At 40.8% G+C, this 18,691-nt stretch overlaps 3 protein-coding genes across 3 annotated transcripts; all 3 read right to left on the reverse strand.

Annotated features, from left to right (window-relative positions):
- Nucleotides 1-4: 4 nt before the first annotated feature.
- Nucleotides 5-928, reverse strand: LOC308471567 (olfactory receptor 4S2-like; the record flags this gene model as incomplete). The annotated part of the gene is made up of 1 exon (XM_080995689.1): nucleotides 5-928. The coding sequence occupies one exon, from the start codon at nucleotides 926-928 to the stop codon at nucleotides 5-7; it is 924 nt and encodes a 307-aa protein (XP_080851815.1).
- Nucleotides 929-5,419: 4,491 nt separating this feature from the next.
- LOC308463272 (olfactory receptor 4S2-like) lies at nucleotides 5,420-6,358 on the reverse strand (the record flags this gene model as incomplete). Its single annotated transcript, XM_080981517.1, has 1 exon — nucleotides 5,420-6,358. The coding sequence occupies one exon, from the start codon at nucleotides 6,356-6,358 to the stop codon at nucleotides 5,420-5,422; it is 939 nt and encodes a 312-aa protein (XP_080837643.1).
- Nucleotides 6,359-13,879: 7,521 nt separating this feature from the next.
- Nucleotides 13,880-18,037, reverse strand: LOC308471551 (olfactory receptor 4S2-like; the record flags this gene model as incomplete). The annotated part of the gene is made up of 2 exons (XM_080995635.1): nucleotides 17,990-18,037; nucleotides 13,880-14,853 (listed from the first exon to the last, which is right to left on the reverse strand). The coding sequence occupies exon 2, from the start codon at nucleotides 14,807-14,809 to the stop codon at nucleotides 13,880-13,882; it is 930 nt and encodes a 309-aa protein (XP_080851761.1). The 5' UTR covers nucleotides 14,810-14,853; nucleotides 17,990-18,037.
- Between the last annotated feature and the right edge of the window lie 654 nt (nucleotides 18,038-18,691).

Below are 18,691 nucleotides of genomic sequence, written 5' to 3' on the forward strand. Positions count from 1 at the left end.
TTTCTCACTCCATAAATACTTTTTTGCTCCATAATTTTCTCATGGCATTTTTCACCTCTTCATTTCTCAGTGTATAAATTAAGGGATTGAGCATAGGGGTGATAATAGTGTAGAATAAAGCCACACTCTTGTCCTGCGAAAATGTGGTGGGAGGCCTCAGGTAGATGAAGATGCAGGGTCCAAAATATAAGATCACAACAGCGATGTGGGAAGCACAGGTGGAGAGGGCTTTTAGGCGTCCTTCGGAAGAATGAGTTCTCAGCATAACTAGAATGCTGATGTATGAAACTGCCAAGACAAGAAAGCTGGTCAGAGATATCATGCCACTATTGGCAATGACCATGAGTCCAACCATGTAAGTATTGGTACAGGCCAATTTCAGTAAAGGGTGAACATCACAGAAATAGTGGTCAATTTCATTGGGCCCACAGAAGGGCAGCTGTATAGTAAGGAGAGTCTGGACTATTGAATGAAGAAACCCACCTAGGAATGAGCCTGCCACCATTAAACCACATACATTCTTGCTCATAATAGTTGTGTAATGGAGGGGTTTGCAGATGGCTATGTACCGGTCATATGCCATTGATGTGAGAAGGAAGATCTCAGTGCCACCAAAGAAATGGATGAAGAATAGCTGTATTATGCAACCAACAAAGGAGATTGTCTTCTTCTCAACAAGGAAATCTGCAATCAATTTGGGAGCAGTAACAGAGGAGTAGGAGATGTCCACAAAGGAGAGGTAACTAAGGAAGAAATACATAGGAGAGTTCAGACGGGAGCTGCTTTTGATGGTGACTATGATAAGTAGATTCCCCAACACTATTGCTGTGTAGAAGACCAGAAAGAGCCCAAAACAGGCTTTCTGTATGTTTGGATCCGGGGTAAGCCCCAAGAGGATGAATTCAGACACATTGTTTCTATTCTCCATGAAGTCAGCAGAGAAGATGATTACAATCCAGAATTAAAATAACCTGCCATCAGACAAAATGAAGTATAGAGTCAACTAAAAGTGATATTTTTATGTAAACCTGAGAAAACTTTAGTTGTTTTCGTGACAGTTCAGAAATCTTGTGGGATGAACCTTCTTTCATTAATTCTGAACAACTCTGAGAATCCATTGTTGTCTGCAGCTTTGCCGCATACTGCAAAGGGCCAAACTATACATGACACTGCACACACCACTTTGAAGGACACCAAGGTTTTTTAAAATGTAAGAGCAGGGGCAGTTTTCATTGGGATCACAAAACATTGGGGGGAGGGTAATCCACAAGCCCAATGAAAATCCCACTCCAGGCAGTGCTATTAGTCTTAGTGAGAAAGTTCCCATTAGCATCTATCAGAGCTTTTTTCCTAATACCAGGATGGCTCACAGCTGGGTAGAGAAGGGTTAAACTTCAGCTCCCTATGCATTGTGGTCCCAGTGAAAAATGTGGATTGGGGGCACACATACTATTAAAATGTTCAAATGTCTGATGTGCTTCTGAGTGGTGTTTTTCATCTCACATGCAGTTGGTCCCTAAAATCTCCAGTGTACAATGGACTGTGCACTGTTATGGGGAGTGCTGACTAGTTATGGGGAGAATGTGACCAGGGCAACAAACAATCTCTTTGAATGCATTCCGAGGACTTTGCCTAGAATTAACTGGCATTGGAATCATATTTTTATAGATAGAAGCTTTGTGCCTTTAATTAAAAGATCTTTCATGACTAATGTTTGACAAACTTATGCCATCAGAAAGGACATCCCGTTTCTCAAGTTATGAAACCTGCATTACAAGATCAAATTAAAAGTTCTTCTTTGTATCAGGGTCTTATAGTATATAGGAATTTGGGGACATGCACATCAGTGAAATTTATCATAGGGGCATGTTGTGCATGGTGTGACATAATGTGCTGTATCTAACACTTGGTACATCACCAGAAAATCCAAACCAGTTGCACATTTTTACTGGCATGCAGCTGTTTCAAAGACAGGAACCCTACAAAAGGGTGGAGGGGACATGGATTTAACATTAATCACATTTGAAGTTTTTGCCCACAACCATCCACAGGCAAAACCCTCCCACCTTTTCCCACAATAGCAAGAGGGCAACACAAAAAAAGCAACATGGCAGCATTCTCACCCCGATGGAATGTCACCGTTTTTCCTAATGGAAGTTCTGTTCCTTCAAAGAGCTGAATGTGTCATCCCAAAATCCAACAGGTTCATTGTATTGCAGTGACAAGGAAACGACCCCTACTGTATCTTTGAAGAAAAGTAACTTTTAGGGTGCAAGCGGTGGGGGTACTGAAGGGCATGCAGTACCGGCACCCCCCCACCCAATGTTGAAAGTGTAGAACTTACTTTAACAACTTCATGGTGAGTACCAGCACCTTTTATTCTTTTTTTTTTTAAAAAAAAAAAGCACTAGATACAAACATGCCTAACAAAACCTCCAACAGAGCCTTGCCTGGGGAGACGGAACCAGTGGAATGTCATTCATACACTCCTTTTACTGGGCCCTATGTTAACTTGGTTCTGTTGGGATGTATAAAAAAATCTGTACTCGCTTTCCACAAGGAAATAAATATTGTCGGCAGTAAAATAGGAATAATAATTTGATCATTTCCCAAATTTATATACTGCTTTTTAGCTTGCTTTCTTCAAAGCAATTAATGAATATTTCTCTTACAGGGATTTTGCGAGAATAAATGAGATGGGGAAATGCTGTTACCTTCCCTTGCCCTTATGGCTAACAAGACAGGCTATATATAAAATTAGAATAACAGGGGGAACAAAACTTTGAGTCCTAACGGGCATTTTATTTTATTTTTTTGCTTTAATCAGCAATCTACACACTTAAATCAATTGTTGCAGCCCTTCATTTATTACCTGGATGGCCTTCCTTAGATGCAATGCAGCCGGAGACCAAGTTTGTACGGGGCCCTCTCGTTCTCTGACTGTCTCTGTCTCTCTGTCTCTTACACATGCACACATGCACACTGTTGTGCTCTAAGAACCTAGAAGCATGTGGCTTTGATCAAGCCCTCTTAGCAAATCACTAAGATGCTTAATAAGCTCCCAGGAGCATTGAGATGCCTTCCAGTGGAAAATGAGTCATTAGAGAAACAACTCAACTTTTTAAATGCATAGGTTTGTATTCAACCAAGCTGTACTCGGAGCAGACCCATTGAAATTAATGGTCCCAAGTTAGGCCCATTAACTTCAATAGGTCTACTCTGAGCTGCACTAGCATGGGATACCATAGGATACAAATTTCAAGGAGGCATTTCGAGTTCTATCAGCCACAATGGCCATGTGTCCTTCATTGCAGAGAATAGCCCTCCATTTGAAGGCATCTTCTCTTTGAAGGGGTGACTTCTTTGAACCATAAAGAACCATAAGATGTGGAAGTGAGGAAGGGAGTGAAGTTACTTATCAACAGTTACTATTGAACATACTGAGCAAATGAAGGAGATCTGTAAAAAATAAAAAAGTTGGATGTATGAATGTCTGTATATTTCCAATGTCTTTGAATAAAATGGGGGGAATAGCAATTTTGGGGGGAAATGCATTGATCTTGATTTAGCAAGGCAGTATGTAGGTATACTGCATTTAAGTTAATTGCTATAGATGCTGTCCTGAAAGATTTTCCCACTATTGGGTAGCACCAGGTAATGCTTCTGTAGTGGATTAAATATGCCAAAAAGTGGACTTCAGGTGTTTCACCATTAACCTTGAGTCATTAGGTTGTCACACACTTTTTTATTGCAAAAATAAATTAATTTAATTTAATGAATGCGGGGAAATATTTCTACAGCATTAAATATTTATATTGAGGAACCAGATTGAAAACAAGACAACAAATAAAATAACAGCTTCTAAAAATTAAACATTCTTGGCACAACATTAATCAAATATTATATTTTAGTGCTATGCCTACTGTGGAGGCACAGGCAATAAGATTGTTAACAAAAGGAGAAATTATGATTCCTGAATTTAGGAACCAAGTTAAGGGTTTAGTATCAGAAATGTATTGGTTAACACAAAATGCAAAGCAATATAATCTCAGTACACTAAAGATAATATGGGGAGGGGAATTCAGGTCATACTCTAAGTATGAAAACTTTGTACAAAAATGGAAGAAGAAGAAAACAGTAATATCAGTTTCAGCAAGAATTAGGAAAAGTCCACTTAAAGTTTTATATTGGTACCACACACCCAAAATAAGCTGCATATATGCTGCTGTGATCCCTTACTTTTGGAGAAAAGAATGTAAAGGCATAGGCTCTTCCCTGCATACATGGTGAAGTTGAGAGGCGATACACAAACATTAGGAAACATTTTTCTAGAATGTAGCAAAATGGCAGGTCACCATATTGAGACAGAACTCTCCCTGGAACTTTTAACCATCTTTGATGGGGAAAACATGGATCTCCCTCACAAAGTCATGATGTCGCTTATTCTGGCAGCAGCCAGACTAGTGGTAACACTAATTGGAAATCAGATGAGTGAGGATCAATAGATACGATTTGGCATATTGATTTGTTAGATAAATTAAACAACATAAATTAAAGCGACTAGACAAGAAAGATGGCTTTTAAGGTCAATGGCAGGAATTTTTTCTATGGACAAAAGATAATCCCAATAAATCCCAAACTCCTGCCACCCGTAGAACTCTCTGAAGTCTCTTGTTGGAATAAGGAAAATTATATTGAATATACTGATAATCATAGAAACTGCTGCTGATTTACAACATAAGCAAAAATGTGCTTCATCATCCTTTGTTGTTATTGATGTCATTTTTATGGAATAAAACTTCAATAAACTGCAGTGAAAAGATTTTAACTATCAAAACATATTCAGATCAATACAACCCTGTAGAGGTCATTCTACAAAGAAGGGTGGACAGACTTAAGGCTGGGGAGATTTACTTTGTTTTTACTTTTTAAAAATTGATTACATTTCTATCCCACCTTTCCAAAGAACTCAAAGTGCTATGTGTGGTTCTTCCCTCCTCCTGATTTTATTCTTACAACCACCCAGAATAGGCTGGGAGACAGTGACCTCATCTCCCAGGTCCTAGTCCAACACTCTAGCGACTGCACTACAATGGAGCCCAATATCTGCAAATGGCTGCTAGATACAAAGCAGCAGCTCAGGGGGCAGCGCTAATTGAGATGATCGCATATCTAAGCACAAATTGACATCTGAGTTACTTCAATCAGCATCTTTAATATCATAATTTGGGAATAAGAGGGAGCATTTTTGTTGTTGCTATTACTACAAATTTGGGAATCAGAAATTCTTGCTGGTCTACTGCAAAACTATGACTAGATTCCAATCTACCTTCTACTCGGCCCTTCCCTAAAGCACAATATCCACTGCTTATTTTAATCATTGCAACTCACATGGCTTAAATGAAAAAATATATAAATGTCACATTCTTCTTCTCCGTCTTGAAATCGCTTTTTGGCTCCACAATTTTTTCATGGCCTTCTTCATCTCCTCATTTCGTAGTGTGTAGATCAATGGGTTGAGCATTGGTGTGATCACAGTATAAAGCACAGCCACAGTCTTGTCTTCTGAGAAGTTACTGGAAGGACGTATGTACATAAAGGTGCATGGGCCAAAAAATAAAATGACTACCGTGACGTGGGAAGCACAGGTAGATAGAGCCTTGAGACGCCCTTCAGAAGAGCGAGACCTCAAGGAGACCAAGATGGCAATGTATGATGAAACCAAGGTGATAAAGGAGCTCAGAGCAATGACTCCACTATTAGAAACCACAATGACACCAATAATGTAGGTATCTGTGCAAGCCAATCTTACTAAAGGGTGGACATCACAGAAATAATGATCAATCTCATTGGGTCCACAAAACGGAAGTTGGTTGGTGGCAATTGTCTCCAGCAATGAGTGCATGAGCCCCCCAACCCACGAGGCTGCCACCAGCTGCCCACAAACCCGCCTGGTCATAATGGTGGTATAGTGGAGAGGTTTGCAGATTGCAATGTACCTGTCATATGCCATCACTGTGAGGATGAAGCTCTCAGTGCAGCCAAAGAAATGGACCCCAAAGAGCTGTGTCATGCAGCCAACGAAGGAAATGGTTTTCTTTTTGACAAGGAAGCCCGCAATCATTTTGGGGGCTGTAACAGAAGAGTAACATATGTCTACGAAAGATAAGTAGCTGAGGAAAAAATACATGGGAGAATTCAAACGGGAGCTGAAGAAGATAGTGACAATGATGAGGAGATTTCCCAACACAATGACCAAATATAAGAAGAGAAAGAGCACAAAACATATTTTCTCAATCTGTTCATTTTGGGTGAGGCCAAAGAAGATGAACTCTGTCACGTTGTTTATGTTCTGCATCACCTGCAATGAGAAGAAATGAGTTTGCTCTGTAACATCTGGTGTTAATGAGTAGTTGAAATCCAGAAATATATTGCATGGCAAGCCTGACATCAACTATAGTGTGTGTGTGTGTGTGTGTGTGTGTGTGTGTGTCCCCACTCACCCCCAAAACAGCTATTACTAACCCATTTTTTCTGCTGAGATAATCAGTGGCATTCTGTAGGTGATTTATAGAAAAGCCGGTCAGTTTGCATTTCTTAGTGCAGAAAGTATTGATCTTTCCTATTCTAATTAATTCAAGAGGGTTCTGGAAGCTTCTCTGTGTGAAAGAAACAAGCAGAAGGTTCATGGTGTTTGGGTCGTTCCTTCAGAGAAGCTGAGTACAGCTGGCTTAAATTGGTTCTGTTATCTATTCTTCAGGGTCACGCTGACTATAATAAGAGGCCAGAAGGAGCCTGGGTTTCCCTCTCTCCTTCTATCTCTTTTCCGTCTGGTGTGGTGTTCTGTACATAGTATGCTTAGTGTTAAGGTTCAGACTTATTATAAGTTATTGTAAGTTTAAGTTAAGTCTGCTGCAACTGGAATTCTTATGGATGGTGCCAATCCTGAATGTATTGGATTTGTGACCATTATGCTCATTTGCCTTCAATAGCAGTAAAGCTCTGCTAGATGAAATACAATTGCCTCTGGTCTATTTTTTGGGAATCCTGCAACGTGTTTAAGTTGTTACTCTGCTAACTATACATTGGAATCTACTCTGGATCAATATTGAGTAGAATTCCATGGCAAAGCCTTCTATAAATTCTGGTTCTCTTTGTCTTGGAGTAGAAGAAATGCTTGAAAAAGCTCTCAAATTTATATACAATTCTGCTTAATGGAGTGCCTTCTAACAAAGCTTTTCTGTGAATAAGCTAAGAAACCTTTCCTGCAAGTTGATCTGCAAGGGAGTAAGCACCCCACCCAGCAAGCCGGAGCGCTTACTCAAGAGTAAGTTCCACGGCTTTCATGAAATCTCTTAAGGGTGCCTCCAGACTGTCAGTATTTTACAGGAAGGATTCAAGTGCATACCCAGAAATTCAGGTTTCCACAATTCCACAAAGTGGATTAAAGTGCTCTGTCACCATAGTGCAACAAATCCAATTTGCTTGTACAAAACTGACACAGAAGTTAGGGCTCATCCACACTTCTGCTTGCTCTGCTGTTTCCCCCCAGGAAAACCTGCTGTTTACTGCCAAATCAGAGAAAACGTAAATCGAGTTTTCTCCAGATTAACATTTGCTCTGATTTAGTGCTAAAGAGTGATTTTTCCAGAGGAAAGTGACAAGGCAAAGGCAAAAGCACTCAGTCCTGTAACTGGAAAGCATGGGACAAGCAGAAAACCACTCAGTCCCTTGCTTTCTAGGCATGGGCAAGCAGAAGTGTGGGCAAGCCCTTAGATTATGGCAGGGCTTTACAGTGCATCCATCATGATTTGTTTCGACACATCATCCCTTTAGTCATTTGTTCATTCCACACTTTTCAATGGGTTTACCCATCACTTTCCATACCACAGAAAGTCTGATGCTTTTTTAAAAGCAGGTTCTTTGCACTAGGGCAACAGAATGTTTAATTCACTTTAATTGCACAAACCTAAATTTCCTGTTTTGTTGTGTTTCTGCAAGCTGATGGAGATATGCATGAAGGGTGTAGAATGAATGAATTAATGGAAAGGCATATAAACACTCCAAAAGCAAATCAGGATGAATGCTCCCTACAAATAAATCAGTATATTTAGGGTTGCCATATTCTGAGGAGCAAAAAAGAGGTCACTGTGACAACTCTCATTTTTAATAACGCTACTATATGTAGGCTATAGAAGCTATAATATATTGCTGAGGGGGGCAGGAGAAGAGAAGAGGAAAGCAAGTCTTCAGCCACCAGTTATGTCTATATCTCATCCAGAAAGTATAGCCAGAGACATTTTGGCAATTTTTTTTAAAAAATCCACCTGGACAGAAATTTTACTCCTGAAAAAGAGGACGTGTCCTGGAAAAAGAGGACACATGGCAACCCTAGTATGCATCATAAACCGGTCATATGGAGGTACCCTAAGACATGTGAAACCTCACAAACTTCCCCACTTTCCTGTATTCAAACCCAGAAGTGGCTTCCTAACCAGAAACTCTCCCCAATATTTTTTCTGTGTTACCTCCCTGAAAAATTTAAATGCAAAGATGTGCAAATTCAGCACAACAGTATTCATTAGTTCTCAGATTGATAAGCAAGCAAACAAATATGTTCTGTTTTGAGTCAAGGCTGCAGAAACAGCCTTTATTTTCATTTGTACTGTAATGAGTGCACAACTTGGAAATCAGAGGTGAGAAGCAATTAAGTACGCTTACCCTGTTGATTTCAAGATGAATTCATTTTATTGCTGCAAGCCTGCACTAGAGCAATGGTGAAGTTCATGACATTTACATCATCTACAAGGTTAGAGCTTCTTTACCAACCTTCAGTACCACAGGATTCTTGAGTTTAAACATTTGTGTTTTCAACCCAAGGAAGAAAAGCTGTGCCACCTGACCATGTATGAAACTCAGCTTCTTCTTGCACTAAACAGGAAGCTGTAAGAAGGAATTACATGTATATTACTGCATCTTACAATCATCTCAAGCATACATACTTGGTTCCAAACACCTGGAGACCAACCACTCCTTTCAGCAACAATTAAGCTCCACCAGCAGTCTTGTCCTGGGAGGCCAAATTATTTCCTCCAAAGGATACATAACTATTAGCTTTGTGGACTTCTTGCCAAAGTTGATGTCATATCACAATGTAACTACTACTTTATCTGCAGCTTTTAATTAGGCCCCAAGGGGGATGCATCCACAACTTTTCTGAATTGTTCCAGGATTGTCTGTGATTCATAAATGAGGTTAAGAACAATGGCTGGCCCCACTCCAACTTTGTAGCCACATAGTGGCCAGGGCTGCATCTATTCAGAGCCTTCTTCAAAAAGCAATGATTCTGCCAAACATCTGTTCAGAGAGGACAGAAGAGTGGGGAATAGTTTAACCCACCAGATGACTTTCTAAACATATGATTGGCCTAATCCAGCATCTACATGCACAGCACTTCCGGGGGGGGGGGGGACGACGACGCTGAAAAAATGCATTTCCTCATTCTGCTTTGGGTACATACGGGGCATCTGCTTCTCTTTGCATTTGGTCCCTGGCTGGATTGGAGTGACTATGGACTGCATATTTATATAATGCCTCCCTCAACTTCCTGATCTTCTGCTGGGGTAAACTGGAATCACTTTACTAAACACAAGTTTAGGCTGCCATTACTGTATATGTGCTCATTAGCAAGAACCACCCAAACACACTCCCACATCCAACTTAGAAGCACATATTAGTAGAGATGGAAGGCACCACAAGGGTCACTTAAGTCCAATCCTCTGCGATGCAGGAATCTCAACACATGGTCCCCCAGCGAAGTTGAAACCAGACCGGACCCTGTTTGGCTTTGCAATTCTGCTAGCAGTTTTATTGCTGCATCACTAACCATAACTGGACCTGTCAACTGCCTCTGGCTAGCATGCAAACTCCCTATCCAAACCTCCTCTCCAATCCCCATTTACTTAGTCACCACCTAATGGCCAAGGCACCTCCACAACCAACCTGAAAGTGGGCAGTACACGAACAGCCGCTCAGTTAACTTGATTGGCTGCTGCTGCTGCTGCCCAGGAGGATTCCCCTGCTAAGTGCCTGAGGGCTCCAGTCCTGCCACTCACCACTTGGTCTAGGGCGGGGCTTGACGGGCTCCATAAAGGACTGCTGCTGCCGGGCAAAGAGGACTCCAGTGTTTTTTTGTTGGTTTTTTAAAATTTCTGTTATTTTTTACCTATGTCATTTTAAACTGTGATATTAGTGCTGTATTCTTAGTTTTAGATTTTGATTTATGTGGAAATCGATTTCTTTTTGGTTGTGTCTTTTTTTGATGTGGTTTATTTATTGTTTATGACTTTTGTAATTATGACGCCTAGGAAATAATACATGGGAGAATTCAGGCAGGAGCTGAAGACGATAGTGACAACTATGAGGAGGTTTCCCAGCATGATGACTAAATAGAGGAAGAGGAAGAGCACAAAACATACTTTCTCCAGGTCTTCATTTTGGGTGAGGCCAAAGAAGATGAACTCTGTCACATTGTTTATGTTCTGCATCACCTGAACTCCTCATCTGTGACTAGATCACCTGCAATGAGAATAAATAAATTTGCTCTTCTACTGTTATTGAGTAGTTGAGATCCAGAACATACTGTGGAGGCTGATATCCACTACAGTGAACATAGTATTTATGCATTTTTCCCACTCTCCTGCAACACTACAACCTCTCATTTTCCATTCTGTTCAATTCACTGCATCATAGTTGCAATGCCCTGCAGTGCCCCTTAAGCTTGGCACCCAGTGTGAGAACCAGTCGTGCTGCCCTACATCTGCCTGTGCTTCTAAACAGAGCTTTTCCATCACTAAGCTGAGAAACTTTCCCTGCAAGTAGATCTAGAAATGAAGTAGCACTCCAACCAACTGCTTTGCCCAGCAAGCTGAAGTGCTTACTGAAGAGTAGGTCTCATGTCCTTCATGAAATCTATGACAATTGTCAATATTTTGCAGGAGGAAGCAATTAATTATGCTTATCTTATTGCTTTGAAGCCTAGTTCATTTTATTGTTGCTGGCTGAGCAACTCTGGAGTTCATGGCATTTAAACCACCTGCAACATTAGAGCTTCGTTATCACAGGATGCTTTAAAGTCTAAAAAACACTGATGCTTTCAACCCAAGAATGAAAAGCTGTGCCACCTGACCACATATTATCTTCAGCTTCTTCTTGTACTCAACAGAATGATGTAAGAAGAAATCATCTTATTGCATCTGCCAGTGTTCTCTTCTATGAATCTTCTTGCACTAAACTGTGTTTGAAATATTTAAGGTCAAGTATAAATAAGGGTTCCAAACACAACTACTCCTTTCATCAACAATTAAGCTCTTCCAGTCTCTTCCTGGGAAGCAAAGTTAGTTCCTCCAAAGGATATATAACTATTTGCTTTGTGGAACTTTTGCCAAATCTGATGTCACATCACAGTTTAGCTACTCCTTATCTGCAGCTTTTAATTATGCCCAAGGGGGATGCATCCACAACTTTTCCTGAATTGTTCCAGGATCCTCAACTGCATTCTACTATTCCTCAATTGTCTGTGGTTTCATAAAATCAAGAGGTACAGAACAATGGCCCCACTCCTATTCTGTAGCGACACAGCAGCCAGGGCTGCATCTATATGGGGCCTTCTGCAAAAGGCAGTCATTCTGCCAAACATCTGTTCAGAGAGAAAGGAAGAGTGGGAAATGTTTTAGCCCACCAGCCCACTTCTTAAACATTTGATTGGCCCAATTGTTACTCTTTGAAGAGTGCACAGCCCCAGCAGTGGATCAGTCTGCATTCACAGCATCTGTTAGCAAATGTGTTTCCTCGTTCAGCTACACATAGGGGCATCTTCTTCTCCTTGCATGTGGCCCCTAGCTGAACTAGAGGGAGTATGGGTTGCATAGGTATCAATTTCCACCCTCAACATCCTGATCTTCTGCTGGGCTAAACTGGATCAGGCTAGCTTTTTCCTCAGATGCCCCTGTCTCCTCATGCAAGCCCAGTAAAGCCAATATAGGAACATAGGAACCTGCCTTTTACCGAATCTGACCATTGTTCCATCTAGTTCCGTTTTCTACACTCTTCTTTTTATGGTTGCAGCTATTTTATTTATTTTATAATTGCATATTCTATTGTTGCAAGCTGCCCTGGGACCTTGTGTTAAAGGACAGGTTAAGCAGCTCATAAAATTAATCAGGAATAAATATCACATACTCTGACTTAGTAATCTACAGGAATGGTGAGTAATGGGGGATATAGCAGAAGTGTATAACCATATTCATGGTGTGGAGAAGGTTGTTAAGGGAGAATTTCTCCTCTCATAATATTAGAAAGCGGGGGAGATCCATTGAAGCTGGATGTTGGAAGATTCAGGACAGAAAAAAGGAACTACTTCTTCATATGGCTCATAGTTAAATTCTGGAAATCTCTCACAAGAAGTAATTGTTGTTGTTTAGTCGTTTAGTCGTGTCCGACTCTTCATGACCCCATGGAACAGAGCACGCCAGGCACTCCTGTCTTCCACTGCCTCCCACAGTGGAATCCCGCAGTGGAACCCCTTCATGGATCACTGCCTTGCCATGGCGAAGGGGCTTGCATAACTCAGAGAAGCTATGAACTATGCCAAGCAGGGCACCCAAGATGGACAGGTCATAGTGGAGAGTTTTGACCAAACGTGATCCACCTGGAGCAGGAACCGGCAAGCCACTCCAGTATCCCTGCCAAGAAAACTCCATGGACAAAGACAAGAAGTAATGGTGGTCACCAACTTGGATGTCATTAAAAGAGGAGAAGACAGATTCATGGGTCATAAGGCTATTGATGGCTAGTAGCCATGGTGGTTATGTTCTAGCTCCTCTGTTGGAGGTAGAATGCCTCTGAATACCAGAGAGAGTACTGGCATCTGGATGGCCACTGAGAGACCAGAAGGCCAGACTAGATGGGCCTCTTCAGCAGACTTCTTCTTACGTTGTTTTGTTCCTAGTTGACATCCCAAAGTTCACCCTTCATACTCTTCCCTGGTGCCTGGAGAAAAGGGCAATTTAAAACAAAACAGTGCCCTTATTGCAGTGCCCTGCCCTCCTTTCCACCTTCCCCTCCCCACCACCAACCCAAGCAGCTCCTGAGCAAGCATTTTCAACAAAAGTTCCTTTTAGTTTTTAGGGTTTTTTTAATTTAAAAAAATTAACTCTCTGCAAAAGACTGTAGTGTCCTAACATAAAAGTCACTTTCCCTCTGCAGATGAGGCAATAAAGCCTCTTGTCATTTCAACGCCACACCTCTTTCCATGAAAGCATTTAGGTTGGGCTGCCATATGTCCCGGACATTACTGGGATTTCAAAGGCAGAAGTGATGTCTGGGGGGAATTCCCAGAAGGCAGTGGTTTGTCCTGGATCTTCAGTTTTCTTGGTGTTTTCCTTTAAAAAAAAAAAAAAAAGTTCAACAGCTTTCAGGTTTTCCTTTATAAAGCTCAACAATTTTGGTGGTTTCCCTTTCATTAAAAAAAACTGAACAACTTTCTGGTTTTTACTTTTTGAAATATGCCAACCCTATTTTTAGGTACTAACAAATATAATATTTATTTGTTTATTTTATTCCATAAAAATCATATACTGATTGATTGTTTAAAAAAACTCAAAGCGGTTCATAATATACTTTATCCTGGTGGCCTGCTCTGAGTATAATCATATTTATTTGCATAGAAAAGAACACTAAGCAAGAACACAAATGTATGAGTCCTTCCTTTACTAAAATATAAAAAATGAAACCATATCAGGAGGGAACCATTCCTCTCCAGATTCAGATCTAATGGCTGAGCCCTGTAAAAGTCATAATCTTATTTCACGCTTTTTAATTAACCACCCCAAAGTACTTTTTTCTTGCTCCATAATTTTCTCATTGCATTTTTCACCTCTTCATTTCTCAAGGTGTAAATCAAAGGGTTGAGCATAGGGGTGATAATGGTGTAGAACACGGCCACTCCCTTGTCCTCTGAGAACGTGGTAGAAGGCCTCAGGTAGATGAAGATGCAAGGCACAAAAAATAAAATCACTACCGTGATGTGAGAGCCACAGGTGGAGAGGGCTTTGAGGCGCCCTTCAGAAGAACGAGTTCTCAGAGTGACTAGGATAATGATATATGAAATTGTCAGGAGAACAAAACTGACTAGAGAAACCATGCCACTATTGACAATGACAACATACGCAACAATATGAGTATCAGTACAGGCCAATTTCAATAGAGGGTGGACATCACAAAAATAATGGTCAATTTCATTGGGCCCACAGAAGGGGAGATGTAAGGTGAGGAGAGTCTGTACCATCGAATGTGCAAATGCTCCCAGCCATAATGCCCTCATCGTCCAATTGCATACACTTTTGCTCATAATAGTTGTGTAATGGAGGGGCTTGCAGATAGCTATGTACCGGTCATACGCCATCACTGTAAGGAGGAAGATTTCAGTGACACCAAAGAAGTGGAACACAAAGAGCTGTGTCATGCAGCCAGCAAAGGAGATGATTTTCTTCTCAACAAGGAAGTCTGCAATCAGTTTGGGGGCAGTAGCAGATGAGTAGCCAATATCTACAAAGGAGAGGTAACTCAGGAAGAAATACATGGGAGAGTTCAGACGGGAGCTGCTCTTGACGGTGGCAATGATAAGTACATTCCCCGTTAATATTGCTGCGTAGAGGACCAGAAAGAGCGCAAAACAGGCTTTTTGTAAGTCCTGATCTGCGGTGAGTCCCAAGAAGACGAATTCAGACACATTGTTCCTGTTCGCCATGCAGTCAGAGGAGACGGTCGATTACAACGCAGAATTAGAACAACCTGCCATTGTACAAAAATAAGGAACAGTGTCAACAATGAGGGTTATTTTCGAATACAGCAATGAAAAAACAACACATCCACAAACTAGATGTTAACATCTGAAGTTTCCCGAGGATTCACATTCTAAAAATATAAAATAAGATATTTCACTCTGCAGTTAATCAATTGGTATTCAGCAATTCAAGAAAGAAGAAGAAGAAGAAGAGAAGAAGAGTTTGGATTTGATATCCCGCCTTTCACTCCCTTTAAAGAGTCTCAAAGCGGCTAACATTCTCCTTTCCCTTCCTCCCCCACAACAATCACTCTGTGAGGTGAGTGGGGCTGAGAGACTTCAAAGAAGTGTGACTGGCCCAAGGTCACCCAGCAGCTGCATGTGGAGGAGCGGAGACGCGAACCCGGTTCCCCAGATTAGGAGACTACCGCTCTTAACCACTACACCACACTGGCTCTAGGAGGAAATCTAGGAGGTGTGGTAAGTCAGCTGCAGAATGGTTCATTGGGGGAATAGTCCATAACTTGGGATGCAAGCGTGCTATTCACATTTCTAGATTTAATAAAGTTTTACAGTCAGCTATAAAATACATTTGTTTTCAGCATCTGTACAGAAATCTGATCCTTTATTCATTCACTTGCTTTCCTTATTCCGAACAGCCCTGTTAACATCGCCATAGAATACTGTCGCTCTCAAATCAGCCACGGAGACTGCCATAAACAACCTAGTAATGCATGTATTTTCAGGTGCCACTGATGTTTCCTTGTTGCTGTGTCACCTCCCTTAATGCAACTATTGCCAGTGGTATACTAAGGATAGCCCCTACAGTGATGATGGTTATCTATTTTTTAAAAGTTATTTATTCGAACAAAAGCATACACTTCAACAGCATACAAAGAAGAAATCAGCAAAGAAAAGCAACAGAGCAGAATGAAAACTAGAATCAAACATAGACATGCAGACAAAGTACAATTTTGTGTTTTTTTTTAAATGATATTTATTAAAGTTTCAATAAAAGATTAAACATAAAACATAAAAAAGAAATACACAATTCAAAAATACACAATACATAATCCAAAAGGGGGAAAAAAGGAACAAGAAAAACAAAAGACGACAAAGTACAATTTTGGGTCATTTTATTCACATTCCCTGGAAAATAATTAGCGTTACTGGTGATGGGGAGTTGTTTAGGGAAGCTTTTAATATTGGTTAATTGTTGTATTTTAATATTTTGTTGGAAGCCACCCAGAGTTATTAAATTAATTCCTACGAACACCATCTCCCAAAAAGCGGAAATACGTGTCTTTGGGTTTTTTACATTTTGGAGACATTTTTACATTTTTGCATTTTGGAGACAGACTGGGATTAATGTATGAAAATATTACCAGCGTATAGTTCCACCTAAAGAATATATTGAGTAGAGTCTTGAATCTTTACTGTGATTGATTTCACAGATACCTTGTTCCTTATCATTTCCTATTTGATGATGTCAATATCATAACCCAAATAGTTTCCCAACATTTTTGTGATCCGGTTAGATCAATAAAAGAACAAATGATCAATGTTTTCCACACTAACAGCAATGATCACATGAGACGAGGGACTTAGTGTTGGGCTGTGTAACATAGGAAGCTGCCTTAGACTGAGTCAGATCACTGATCCATATAGCTCTACAGCAGGAGTAGGTAACCTAAGCCCCGGGGACCGGATGTGGCCCAATAGCCTTCTCAATCCGGCCCACAGACAGTACGGGAATAAGCGTGTTTTTACATGAGTAGAATGTGTCCTTTTATTTAAAATGCATCTCTGGGTTATTTGTGGGGTATAGGAATTCATTTTTTTCTTCAAAATATAGTCCAGCCCACCACATGGTCTGAGGTACAGTGGACTGGCCCACAGTTGAAAAAGGTTGCTGACCCCTGCTCTACAGTGACAGATGATGGCTCTCCAAGGTTTCATACAGGGGCCTCTCCCAGCCCTACCTGTAGATGCCAAGGATTGAACCTGGGACCTTCAAAATAGATGCTCAACCATGGAGCTATGTTCCTTACCATGTCCATATGCCCTGTTGCCTTTTAGAGGGGATCATCAATGTCAAGTCTGAAATACTGGATCAGCTGTTAGCTAGCAAATGGGGCTCTGTATGGACAGCTATTGTCCCACAGTCTCTTGTTTAAGTCATTGTTCTTTGCATCAGGACCAAAGAGTTCCAGTCCAATGCACAATGAATTGGGAATAAGGCCCATTACTGACCCAGTAGAACTTAATTCTGAATAAGCATTGGATTGGGCTGGACAACCGGAAGCAACCAAGCCCAGTATCATGACCACCTCAACCATGGATGAGGAACCTGTAGCTCTCCAGATATTGTTGGACTCCAACTCCCATCACCCACAGCCACTATGGACAATGGTTAGGAGTGATGGGAGTTGTAGTCCAACAACATCTGGAGAGCCACAGTTTCCCCGTCCTTGACCTAAGCAAGCCATTCAACATTTTTGTACAACCTTCTCACCATGGTCAGAAAGGAAAGGACACATTTTTAAATGTGGTTTTTATTATCCTCTTTGGGGCACATATCAAGAACCTGCAGTAGCAGAAACATTAGATAACTGTGTGAAGTTATTATCTGTCAGTCAGTGACATTGCCAATATGGGCAGAGAGACTCAAAATATCTCTTTTCTTGCACCTTAGTTGCCTCTTATTGATCATGATTTGAACCTCTCTCTCTTTTTTTTTTAACTTACCCTTGTTGCCCTCACAATTTGCATTTAGTTTACCACTGAACACTCATGCCTGAAATAAGAGACCTGGAATCTTACAAAATGTTAACCATGTGATTATTCCAGTTGCCTCAGGATAAAGGAAAAGAACCCATAAATTTTTACCCCTTCCCACGTGTTCTGAACCCATTGTGACTTTGCCAGAGAGGGGGGTGTAATGTCACATCAAAATAAAATGGAATTTTTAAAATGGCACTTTGAGGAGTGTTTTAAGAATAAATAAGGAAGTATTGTATGTACCTCGATGCAGCATTAAAGAAAGAAAGAAATGAACCATTTGGAAATCCCAATCAACATTTTCTTTAGTGCAATAATAATCAGTGATCTGTACGCTTCATTACTGTATCTCGCCGTTCTTACCTGGGTAGTCTTGATTGAGGAGTGTCCTTTAAGGGCGCTGCTGGGCTGTCGCTTATCTTCAGGTGGGATTCAACCACATACCAGCAAATTCAGGTTGTGCAATTAAAGTTCGTACACAACAAACCCAACCCCCACCCCACAAATGCAGACTTCTGTGATAAAATGTGCTAGAAAGTATGTGATAACATTTGCCTGATGCAATGTTATATAAGCACCTCACAAAGAAATCAGCATGACCGTTCCATAGAAGGCAGGTGTTGTGTAACTTCCCTGAAAAATTTGCGCAAAAAATAAACTGGTCCTCTGGAAGAGATCCTATTTCACGATCTGCCAGCACTGACAAAGTTTCCTTTATACCTTCTGTGACCAAAGTTGCTGCATCTCTCTACCAAGTTTATCTGTTCTTTGCTTCACTGAACTGCTCTGCAATTCCTCCAACTGACATCTGTCCCAGTGCTGGTGACGCAGGCCAAATCCCCCTCTTGAGAGCAAAAGACCAGCTGAAGCTATTGACTCGATATATTTATCTCAAATCACTGCTGCTTCTACAAAATCTTTGGGAAGGTTATCACTCCTCTCCTTTTTCTGAACTGAAATATTTGCACGTGATAATGCTCTGCAAGAGCACATCGTCGTCATCAATTTAGTTAATAAGCTCTCAAAAGAATATAGACGTTTCCCAATAGAAAAACGTTCATGAGG

The sequence above is a fragment of the Podarcis pityusensis genome, assembly GCF_964106645.2.
Source record: "Podarcis pityusensis genome assembly, chromosome: 1".
Taxonomy (NCBI): Eukaryota; Metazoa; Chordata; class Lepidosauria; order Squamata; family Lacertidae; genus Podarcis; species Podarcis pityusensis.